This window comes from Oncorhynchus clarkii, chromosome 17, assembly GCF_045791955.1.
Source record: "Oncorhynchus clarkii lewisi isolate Uvic-CL-2024 chromosome 17, UVic_Ocla_1.0, whole genome shotgun sequence".
NCBI lineage: Eukaryota > Metazoa > Chordata > Actinopteri > Salmoniformes > Salmonidae > Oncorhynchus > Oncorhynchus clarkii.
The window spans coordinates 73,440,999-73,453,483 of NC_092163.1; the positions used below are offsets into that span (position 1 = coordinate 73,440,999).

Sequence of the window (12,485 nt, forward strand, 5' to 3'; positions counted from 1 at the left end):
AATTGTATATTTAAAAAAAACTTTTATTCACACAACACAGTACATTTTAAATAACAATTTATACACATGGTCATTAGATGAAAGTCCCTTCAAAGCTTGTAAATAAACTAGTAACAGAGCCCCAGAGTGGAAGTGTCAGAATACCCATAAAACCTAGCGGTCAAAAAGGAAAGTGGTTCCAATTGTTTTTCCCCCATAGGGGATTTTAGAAACACTTAAAATAAGGGCTGTGTTTCGTGCAGGTTCACCCTGCCCTGACGTTTAACTGTAAATCTCTCTTGGACAAGGGGACTTCAACAACAATACTAGTTAGAGCGATTTGTCTACATTGATACTGACTTGGAACATATTACCAGTTACAGGGTCTTATACATTTACAATCACATATCATGTGATTCAACATATTCCTAAACTCCTGCACGTCATCTAGCTCACTTTTGCTAACCGGTATTGTCAATTCAAGACAGTTCACAGAATAGTCCAAATGTAGCCAATTTATTCATTACTACATTTAGCTAACAGTTAATCCAAAGATTCTTAAATTTGGCAGTCTGGTCCAGATCATCATGGCATTTGTACTCTTATGGCAGCTAATTAGCATTTTATTTTGAGGGGTAAATACAGGAGAATATATTGATAAAGTCCTTGTCCGAGAGTTTTACATGATTATCAAAACGTCATGCCAGGGTAAGACTACACGAAACACAGCCCTTTTGAACTGTTTCTAAAATCCCCTATGGACCCATTTCCCTGTTTGACCGCTAGGCTTTATGGGTATTATGACTCATACTGTCATACTCTATTCTATGGCTGCAAAAGCACCACTACATATCAAGTGATCACAAATACCAACACTACGATCATAGCCACTCACACACAGGCCATTACATTCTATATAATACCTACAATACTCTTCAAACCCATGTGGTCAGTAAAGTGCCAACATTTGCTTAAAATTTAAATACTCTTCACAAACTAAGATGTCGGTTCAATCATAAATGGTAAAGTGCTGTATGTTCCAGTTCAGAATAACCTAGTGCACACTGCGATGATACAGCACATTCAACACAACAATGCTATCACAAACCTTTGTCAATTTTACATCAGTTGTACAACCTGAGTGTTTACTAGGTCTATGTGCCTTTAGACGTGAGGCTGTGGGTCACGTGTTGAGGAGGTCAGTGGTGGTCCTCAGTAACAATCATTACAGGGTTCAGTCCTGTCTCCAGCTCTTTCTGCTTCTGCAACAAACCCTGGAATCAAACACAGTGCTTGTGAGCAGGAATGAAAGAAGTGAAACTAAAGTTCCCTGAAGTGTACACTCATTTAGTCCCCCTCGTGGCTTTAAAAAAGGAATGGACTGTCTTTTCACTTTTAGAGTGAACGAGAGCGCACTGAGGAGAAGGGTAGAGAATGTGACTGTGTGTAATGGACACATAGATGTAATACAGATACCTGCCGTAGCTTTGAGAGGCTCTTCAGTATGGCCTGCTGTCTCTCTGTGTTCCTAAGCAGCTCTGGGTGGAGCAGAGGGTCCTTCTGGTGGGGAGGGCTAATGGGCCTGCACTGGACCCCATCTGTCAGAATATGAAACTAGCGCTATATACAAAATATATCTGACAATACCCAGAATAAATCTGAGATGATCCCTATGCACAATAACTCTACATTATTGTAAATGTGCCTTTGGCTCCACAATAACATGACATAGTTGCAGTGTTGAGAGTAGAGCCGCAGCATGGTTCAGAACAGTGAAAATGACCTCTGACCTGTGTGTGTCTGTGGATGTGTGGAGGGTCTGGAGATGGGGGCACGGGGATCCATGTGGTACACCTCGTCGGTCCTCAGATAGGGGATGTACTCCGAGGGGGGAGGGGAGCGGTCTGTGTCCTGGAGCGAACCATGGGCCTGTGTAGGGAGGCGGGAGCCACGGGACTGGTTCTGAAGGCGGTGTTTGATAGCAGGAACTGGAGGGGATCTGGGGGGAACTCTGGAGGCGCAAGACATCATGCTGTTACATCTGACAATGTGGTAGCCTCGTTTAACCAGACGGAATGTGGTGACCTCGTTTAACCAGACGGAATGTGGTGACCTCGTTTAACCAGACGGAATGTGGTGACCTCGTTTAACCAGACGGAATGTGGTGACCTCGTTTAACCAGACGGAATGTGGTGACCTCGTTTAACCAGACGGAATGTGGTGACCCCTTTTAACCAGACGGAGTGTGATGACCTCGTTTAACCAGACGGAGTGTGGTGACCTCGTTTAACCAGACGGAGTGTGGTGACCTCGTTTAACCAGACGGAGTGTGGTGACCTCGTTTAACCAGACGGAGTGTGGTGACCTCGTTTAACCAGACGGAGTGTGGTGACCTCGTTTAACCAGACGGAATGTGGTGACCTCGTTTAACCAGACGGAGTGTGGTGACCTCGTTTAACCAGACGGAATGTGGTGACCTCGTTTAACCAGACGGAATGTGGTAGCCTCGTTTAACCAGATGGAATGTTGAAAATGATTTCATCTCAAACACGGTGTTCAGTCTGAATTAATCAGGCTATAGATGGAACACTACTGCCTTTACTTCTACTCACCTTCCACTGTGAACAGCCATGGCGTGTGTCACACCTGTGATGACATTTTTTATCCTGCCCTGTGCAGTGCTAGCAGGGTAGTTGGCTTGTGGTGGCGAGGGGTCAGCAGGCCTGAGGTCAGGTTCGGGGTCAGGGGGGTGAGGGGTTATGGTGTTCCTCTCCATCATGGTCATGAGTTCCATCTGCCTGCGGAGGCGGCTCTCCTGCCTGGTGTGTTGTAGCCCTGCAGGGTAGCGCTCTGATGCCGGGACATAGGGTTTACTGGGTCTCTGAGTGTTCCACTCTGGCCTACGACCTCCTCCCCTGTGTCTCTGGCCCTGGCCTTGGTCTGTCCGGGCAAAGGCCTCGTACAGGTCTCCTGCACCTGAGATGAGATTGTACTTTATTAATCTCCAGGAGGAAATTAGTTTTGCACATAAACATAGTAAAAAAAACAATACACACCACCTCCTACTCCTCCTCCCAGGTCGTTCAGCCAAATGTTCTCCTTCCCCGCCCTGGGGCCAGGAGGGTTCCTCTGAGCCAGCTGTGCTTCCTGCCTGCACCTCTTGGCGTTGGGAGGAGGAGGTCTGTACTCTACAGGGATGTCTGGGGTTTGCACCGCCTGGCTTCGATTACCTAGAGCCTCCACTGTGTACGTGCAGCCTGGCCTGACTGCTGGGTTCACCTCTATGCAGACACAGAGAGAACACCACACAGGCAGGCATTTTAGAATGCCTATTTACAACGGGGATTTGGTGAGTAGTAGATACATGCCTGTATAGTACACGGTACATGACACTAATTCAGATAAACACTCACAATAAAACATCTTAATTCAGTTAACCACACCCGAACTGTAACATGCTAGGAGGAATAGTGTAATGTATGTTACCAGTCTTCACTGCCATGTCCTTCCTAAGGGAGGCGGTGCTGCAAGTCTCTTCTCTCAGGGTGTCCATCTCCCTTCCTGTCCCTGTCTGGTAGTGGTATGGTCCTGAGCTGGTGTTAAAGACTAAAGACAGAACAATCAAAACCTGCTTTGCTTTCATCAAATAACAAAATTAGAACCCCAGGGTTTGAATTTTTATTTATTTTACCTTTATTTAACTAGGCAAGTCAGTTAAGAACAAATTCTTAATTTCAATGATGGCCTTGTTCAGGGGCAGAACGACAGATTTGTACCTTGTCAGCTTGGGGATTCAATCTTGCAACCTTTCGGTTACTAGTCCAACGCTCTAACCATTAGGCTACGCCAGGGAATTTAAAAAATAAATGTTTTTAGGGTTACCCGGGCCCTGCTACTCCTGTACTGAACACCATGTTCAATAGATAATCTATTGAAAAAGTTTAGTCCAGAACTAGTTATAGTCCTGTCCAGGAAACCAGAAAGCTTTGTCAAATATACAACACTGTTACTGTATAAAGCACATGTGGTCAACTCCCCTAGAGAACTAGGCCACTGGGTCAGCAGGCTTTTGATCCAACACTGCTAAAACACATCAGGGTCAGTTTCATAAGTTCCCGTTGAGCAGCTGATTTGTAGAATCTGGAACAAATTTCAACACCCCGTAGCTCTTTTGGATGCAATATGCTAGAACATCATAACATACATTAGCCTACAACCAAAAAGTCAAATAAAATAATTCCCTCATTCAGTGAATTAGGTATCAAATGGCTATATTTTGACGCAAGGTGGCTAAGCGTGAGGGTTCTAGACTGACTTTTTCCCAGTGCCAAGTAAGACATGAAAGAAGTTAGACATTTCATCTAACATGTTCAGAGAAAGTTAGATATTTTGACGTGCAACATTTCAAAATAGGATCCAGAATAGTCATATGTTTTTCTCTTTAGAGATCAATTTGACTGCATGTTTTTTGTGCATATTGTCCTAGGCCAGGGTTTTCCAAACCCGTTCCTGGAGAGCTACCCTCCTGTAGGTTTTCAATCCAACCCCAGTTGTAACTAACCTGATACAGCCAGCTAATTATTACAATCAGGTGTGCTAGATTAAGGTTGGAGCAGAAACCTACAGGACAGTCTATCTCCAGGAACAGGTTGGAGAGCCCTGGGCTAAGCCTATAGCTACATCATTTAACACATAAGGAAGTGGGGACACAAAACATTTGCTAGATTGCTAACTAAAGATATTGTTTCTAGATAGCCATACAATTGACCTTACAGTAAATGTAATGTCCTACAAAAACATGCCAGATAGCCCTACATTACCTGGCCTATTCACCTTAAATGGCTTGCTCCACACCGTTCTGCTGGCACATCATCTCAATTACACACGGTTTGTAAAAGGTGTAATTAACTCTATATTGACACTTGAGAACTTATTTAGATTATAGCTGAGACTATCTTATTTTTTAACAACATTAAGGGTAGTTGTTTTTCCTGCAATTAAATCTCGAAATGTTGCTCAACTGTCAGTATGCTTGCGCTTATGAGAACGCATCTCTCTCTTCACTCAGTGTGTAAAGGGGGGAGAGGAAGTGAGCGCCAGCAGCGAGACAGGGACAGGGCAGATACTTTCCTTGCAGGAAGCAGGTTAATGCATAATACTGTTATTTGTTTTGCCCCGTGGTAACAATTAAGCAGCGGCACAATACAACGGAAACACTGTAGTCATCTACGTTGCATTTTTTAAGACCTTTTGAAAACTGAATGGAAAGACATTTTAACACTTATTAAGGCCTTTGAATCAGATAAATGAGTTTCAGAATTTAAGGCCCTGCGGACACCCTGTAACTGTAATCACCCCGTGAGGAGACAGGTTCCCCCTCCAGAGAGAGTTGCAGCTTGGAGACGTCGTGTCCCTTCCTGGCCAGCTCTCTGATCCTCTGCTGGTGCTTGTCCTTCAGGGCCTCCTCCTGGGCCCGCTGAACACTCAGGTAAAGCTCCTCCTGCTTACGACTGTGCTGCTCCTGCAAGGACCACCACAAGTGTTACAGAGACCCCAACAAACACAATCTGTTGTCAGTTAATATAATGCATGACAAACACAACAGGAGTAGGCTAAAACTTATAATACAATTCCAAATTCGAAAAATGGAAAGAACTTAATTTGTGATTGCTAGTCATCTCTTTCATTAAAGCTGATATACTGGCAGAGATCCCCAATGAGCTCTATGTTCAGAAGTGTAACGTCCATGTGCTCTGACCTCTGTGTGCCTCTTTCTCTGAGTGTCGAGCTGGTACTGTTTCTGTAGCAGCTCTCTCTCCTGCGCCACCCTCCTCTCCTCCTCCTGCTCCACAGCCAGGCGAACGGCCTCCTCCGCCTCACGCTGCCTCCTCCTCTCCTCCACCTGAGCCTCGATGGCACGCTGGAACAGGATGGGACAACCAATCCACAATACTGTCAATCATCTTAAGAGTCTCAATGGCCAAGAGAATTTGAATTTTATTAGGATCCCCATTAGCTGACGCCATGACATAAAATAATATTCCTGGGGTCCATCATAGCACATTGCGTAATATTAAACATTAGATTAAAGGATTTGGTCTTCTACCGTTATCCCACTCATACCTGATGCTCAAGCTGTTTCACTCTCTTCCTCTCTCTCTCCTCGATCTGGGCTGGGTCCAGTAGGGCCGTCATCGTACGGAGATGGCTGAACAAAGAAATATACATCATAGAATAGCACAGAATAGAATGAATAATTGTTCCCGATCAGATGGTTAGGGGAAAACTCTTGTACTGGATGGCTCACCTTGCCTTCTGTGGGAAGCCTCCAGTGATGTCGACGCTGGCTCTCCCAAGACTGTCCCCTCCGTAGGTGCTGGCTCCGTCCCAGGCCACAGAAAGGGCTCCAAAATGGGTCCTCTGTTGACTGAGGGGCTCTGACTCGCCCCTCTCTGCAGCCACGGGGGCCTGGAGAGGGACTCTCATCTGGGGGGAGTCAAAGTGCATGGCCCAGCGCTCATGGTCCTCAGCCTGGGAGGGAGGGAGGTGGATTAGTGGAAACACGCTATTGAGCATTGTTTTCAAGTCTGGGAACCTACAGGGGTAAACATTTTAATTCTAACCTGGCACTAACAAACCCGATTCAACTAAACAATTAAAACAGCCTGTTACTTGGCTAAGATACTGTTTCTCCTGCCGGTGTCGCAGCTTGTCCTCCTCCCTCTGCCGGTCCAGATCCTGCAGCCACCTCCTATGATGCTCCTTCTTCTGAGCGCTGAAGGCATGTTCTACTGGGGTGGCCTCCTGGACATCACAATCACAAAAACAGCAGCTTTACAACAGCACTCTGTTGTAACCTTCAGTTGAGATGGCCTGTTCCCTGTAACTCGAATAGTAAATGTGTGTTTGGTACATTATGGTAGTGAATGGTACTCCACCCCCACTACGAAGGCAGATCTGATGGCAGAAGGGAGGTCTCTGTGACTGCTGTAGCTCTGAGTGGAGCACAGTGTGTCTGTGTCCTCCAGACCGGGTCCTCCTAGCATCTGGCCAGAGACCACAGAAGCTTGTCAACAAACATGTTTTCTTAGACATTGACAGTGAAAACTTTTTGCAGAAAAAAATCCATTGCCTACCCTGGTGTGTATGTGACCATCTCCAGGACCAGGTTTGGATGTGATGGTCATCCTTCCCCTTGGGCCATGGTCTGCCGTGACATCTGGTCTGCTCAGGTCTTTCTGCTGTTTCTTCAGAGCCATCTGTTCATCTTAATCAGACAGAGATCAAGCCAATCAAATCACTTCATTAATGTCTGAAAAGCTGTAGCACACCACAATACCCAGACACCAACAATCAATCAATTAAATTGATGCTCCAGAGGTCTTGTATAATGTAAGCCAGTAGTTTAAAAGTAATGCTCAGGGGCCAAAATGGGTCCCAGAAAATGGTGCACTACCTCATCCATTTCGTATGATATGTGAAATAATGTGTAACTCGTATGATATGTTACGAATTGTTTTTAAAAAATGCTGCACTGAAAGTGAAACCAGCCCCTTGCTGTATGGTGTGCTGTGGTACTGTACAATACTAGATCACAATACTTAGGTGCCAACATGATAAGTATTGCGATTCTCACGATTCTATACTGAACAAAAATATAAAGGCAACATGAAACAAATTCAAAGATTTTACTGAGTTACACTTCATAGACGGAAATCCGTAAATTTAAATAAATTCATTAGGCCCTAATCTATGACTGGGCAGGGGCGCAGTCATGGGTGGGCATAGGCCCACTCATGTGGGAGCCAGGTCCACCCACTTGGGAGCCAGGCCCAGTCAATCTGAATGAGTTTTCCCCCACAAAATGGCCTTTTACAGTAATAAATACTCCTCAGCACCTCCCTCCGACGATCCCACAGGTGAAAAAGCCAGATGTGGAGGTCCACATGGTCTGTGGGGCCTGGAGTGATACCACATGGTCTGCAGGGCCTGGAGTGATACCACATGGTCTGCGGGGCCTGGAGTGATACCACATGGTCTGCGGGGCCTGGAGTGATACCACATGGTCTGTGGGGCCTGGAGTGATACCACATGGTCTGTGGGGCCTGGAGTGATACCACATGGTCTGTGGGGCCTGGAGTGATACCACATGGTCTGTGGGGCCTGGAGTGATACCACATGGTCTGTGGGGCCTGGAGTGATACCACATGGTCTGTGGTTGTGGGGCCTGGAGTGATACCACATGGTCTGCGGTTGTGGGGCCTGGAGTGATACCACATGGTCTGCGGGGCCTGGAGTGACACCACATGGTCTGCGGGGCCTGGAGTAACACCACATGGTCTGCGGGGCCTGGAGTGATACCACATGGTCTGCGGGGCCTGGAGTGATACCACATGGTCTGCGGGGCCTGGAGTGATACCACATGGTCTGCGGGGCCTGGAGTAATACCACATGGTCTGCGGGGCCTGGAGTGATACCACATGGTCTGTGGGGCCTGGAGTGATACCACATGGTCTGTGGGGCCTGGAGTGATACCACATGGTCTGTGGGGCCTAGAGTGATACCACATGGTCTGTGGGGCCTAGAGTGATACCACATGGTCTGTGGGGCCTAGAGTGATACCACATGGTCTGTGGGGCCTGGAGTGATACCACATGGTTTGTGGGGCCTGGAGTGATACATGGTCTGCGATTGTGGGGCCAGTTGGATGTACTGCCACATTCTCTAAAACAATGTTGTAGGCGGCTTTTGGTAGAGAAATGAACAGTCAATTCTCTGGCAATAGCCACGGTGGATATTCCTGTAGTCAACATGACAATTGCACACCCCCTCAAAACTTAAACATCTGTGGCACTGTTCTGTGACAAAACTGCACATTTTAGAGTGGCCTTTTATTGTCCCCAGCACAAGGTGCATTGTGTAATGATCATGCCGTTTAAATCAGCTTCTCGATATGCCACAACTGTCCAGGTGGATCGATTATCTTGGCAAAGGAGAAATGCTCACTAAAAGGGATGTAAACAAATTTGTGCACAAAATTTGAGAGAAAAAGGTTTTTGTGCGTATGGAAATTCTGGTATCTTTTATTTCAGCTCATGAAAAATGGAACCAACACATGATGCATTTATATTTTTGTTCAGTGTATATGTATTGCAAATCGATGTTCCAAACATATTGCTCACCATATGTCTGCTGCAGAGGGATAAGAGCCATGAGAAAACTATTTTTTTTTTTTTAAACATTTTTTAATTGAACCTTTATTTAACTAGGCAAGTCAGTTAAGACCAAATTCTTATTTACAATGACGGCCTACTCCAGCCAAACCCAGACGACGCTGGGACAATTGTGCGCCGTCCTATGGGACTCCCAATCACGGCCGGATGTGAAAGAGCCTGGATTCGAACCAGGGACTGTTGCACTGTGATACAGTGCCTTAGACGGCGGTGCCAGTCGGAAGCCCAAGTTATGCAAATAAAAGTGCTGAAAACAAATTGGTTCCATATTTAAAAAGATGGAGAACAAGCTATGAAGGAAAAATACTTAGTGCATGTATTTTTTGGTGCAGGTACAGCCAATTAGCTCAAATAATATTGCGATAGTCGAAACGACACGGTATATTGTCAAAAATAATATCCTGATATGATGGGTGAAATTGATCCAGTTACACTAGTTGGTACCTAGTTCTTTCCTCCATTGTGTCCTCTTGGCCTCCAGTGCTTCTTTGTCCATCTCTCTTTCTCCCAGAGAACTGAACAGGCCAGATGGTTGACCACAAATCACCCACCTGTCCAGTAGAAAAGAAAGTATGCTAAATACATAACATAATTGCAATTTCACATTTTAGAGGTGTCTGTCAAGTGGTCAAATAGGCTACAATGTGCTCCTAGTATATTACCTTTCATCCTCGCTTTTTCCCTGTGAGTTTCCATTCCCACTAACATGTGCAGCACTTTCCTTTTCTCCCTGTTCCATTCAACAGGCAATCCTCTTTAGAGTTCCCTTCATTTCCTTGGGAATATGCAAACACTGTTAGCTACATGCATCATAGATGGTAGTGGTACATCTTCAATTTCATCATCAGGTTCATTTAACAGAGCCAATTGCACTTGAATTGGGATTATTGTAAACGTCTCACTCTAACCTGTTTGAGGCTGGCTGTGTACATCCTGATCCTGTGAGCGAATGGTTGAGTTGTTGATTGTGCTGAGGATCTGTTGGAGCTGCTCATTGGTCAAACAGACCAAACTGTCCTTCACAGTGGACTTTGGAGGTCTATCGGTGGCTATCTGCCCATGTCCTTTAGCTGAAGACACTTTGGCCAAGGCTTTGGTATTGTGGTCAGTGCTGCCCTTGGCCTTTGGTTTTGTATGATTGGATGCAACCATTGGAGTGTCATTCTTGACTGGCACAGTGTGGGTAATAGGGACTGCCTTCCTCCTCTCTGCACGTTTCCTCTGTACTCTCAGAGGCTCCTCGGATACTGGTTCGGGAAACTTCTTTGAGTTGAGAGCATTTTGTGGTCTGGTTCGAGAGAGTATCTAACATTAAATCATAAAAAGGAAAGTAAAATGACAAGGAACGTTACAGTTCATGCATTTATGACCGTAAGTTCAAAAAGTAAGGGTTGTTAGATAGCAGAAAACTCTCTTACCTTATTTGGATTCTTCGTATCAACACCTACAATCATGGCAAAACATAAATGACAACTCAAGTTAAAATCGGCTTTGATTCCTCTGAGGTATATGGTAATGTATAATGATATCTTAAAGTTTAACTGAACGGTATGATACCTACCATGATGATTGGTTAGAATTAGCCTGGGCTTTCCATTTTCAAGTTCGAACATCAGACCATCCCTGTTCACCAAAACAAAAAGGTAATAGCTATAGATCTAACGTTAGGTATGTTGCTACATAAGGCAGATATAGATTTAAGATTACAGTTTTATGCTAGCCAAATTATCTTTCCAAACTTTGATGGCTGGTTTACAAGCTTCAACTAACTATCTTGCTAACGTCACCAACTGCAAAGCTCGTTAGCTAACGTTAGCTAACGTCACCAACTGCAAAGCTCGTTAGCTAACGTTAGCTAACTTTAAACACGACTGGTGAAAGGAAAAATCATTACTCACCCCAGATTCATTTTAGCTGACAGTTGTCATTGAACTGGCTGAACGATATACATAAATCTTGGTTAGCAAAGTTATTTGGTGAGAAACATTGCTAGGTCATAATTGTCCAGTTTCCCCAAACTCCTAGCTAAACATTGATACCTCTCGATATGTTTATTGTGTCAGAGATCCTTTTCTAATATCTCTGATTGTGTATGTTGGTTGCTGTCAACGACCAATGAGAACATAAATGATTGGCTTATCACTCACAGGTTTGTATTGAGCTGCGAATCAGAATACGTCTTGCTAAATAGGTTAACTTTACGTTTCCGACATTACGGTGGTAAACCCCTGTGCTTAAAACTCAGGGTTTGACTAGATGGTATACGGGACAAGCGAGGAAGAGACGAAGCGAGAGATTTACCCCGCCCAAAATATGACCGAATGAGATAAAAAAATAAAAAAATAAATAAAAAAAGATTGTATTACGTTAGGCTTATTTGATCGAGTTGACGTTTCGTAATATTTAGGCTGTTACAAATGCATTGAGAAAACTGAGAAAAACGACTTAGTTGTGTATGTTGTTTTTATTGTTGCGCTGTCCCTACGTACACCAAATATGTTATATATAAAGATGCTCACTCACATGACTCCACACACTGCACTGACACTACAAACACACACATAACATGAAAACATCTTCATATTGACTCTACACACACACACACACACACACACGCAAACACACTCGTATACAATCATAATTTACGCCGCTGCTACGCTGTTTATCATATATCCTGATGCCTTGTAACTTTATAGGTAAAAAAATATATATTCCGTTCTGCCCCTGAACAAGGCAGTTAACCCACTGTTCCCCGGTAGGCCGTCATTGTAAATAAGAATTTGTTCTTAACTGACTTGCCTAGTTACATTTTTTTTTTAAATACAAAAATACATAACTACCTATATCACTCCAACTGTAAATATGGAATTGGAACTGACCCTGTATATAGCTTCTTACTTTCTTGTGTTCTTATTTCTATTCATCATGTTTTTGTTCTACCTTGTGTTATTTTTAGTGCTAGGTGGATATTGATTATTGCATTATTGCGTTTGGAGCTTGCAAGAAAGGCATTTCACTGTGCTTGTGCACGTGACATAACATGTTGACGTGCATATCTGGTGTCCGGAAAAATTAAGGCAGTTATACAATTATAAAAACATTACAGTACATTCATAACAGATGTCACAATACACCAAGTGTGTGCTCTCTGGCGCCTAGTCCACTATCACATATCTACAACACAACATACATTTGTATGTGTGTATAGTGCGTATGTTAACATGTGTGTGTATGCACCAATGTTTGTGTTGCTTCACAGTCCCTACTGTTCCA

At 44.3% G+C, this 12,485-nt stretch overlaps 1 protein-coding gene across 1 annotated transcript; it reads right to left on the minus strand.

Annotated features, from left to right (window-relative positions):
* Positions 1 to 5: 5 nt before the first annotated feature.
* LOC139371401 (coiled-coil domain containing 66) lies at positions 6 to 11,472 on the minus strand. Its single transcript, XM_071111792.1, is given in 20 exon segments — positions 6 to 1,253; positions 1,456 to 1,577; positions 1,770 to 1,990; positions 2,592 to 2,955; positions 3,036 to 3,260; positions 3,466 to 3,585; positions 5,335 to 5,500; positions 5,738 to 5,899; positions 6,103 to 6,187; positions 6,287 to 6,510; positions 6,652 to 6,783; positions 6,918 to 7,025; positions 7,116 to 7,246; positions 9,657 to 9,763; positions 9,875 to 9,930; positions 9,932 to 9,987; positions 10,121 to 10,517; positions 10,631 to 10,656; positions 10,774 to 10,835; positions 11,111 to 11,472. Coding segments are annotated over 20 exon segments (2,850 nt in total). The 5' UTR covers positions 11,122 to 11,472; the 3' UTR covers positions 6 to 1,178.
* Positions 11,473 to 12,485: the final 1,013 nt, after the last annotated feature.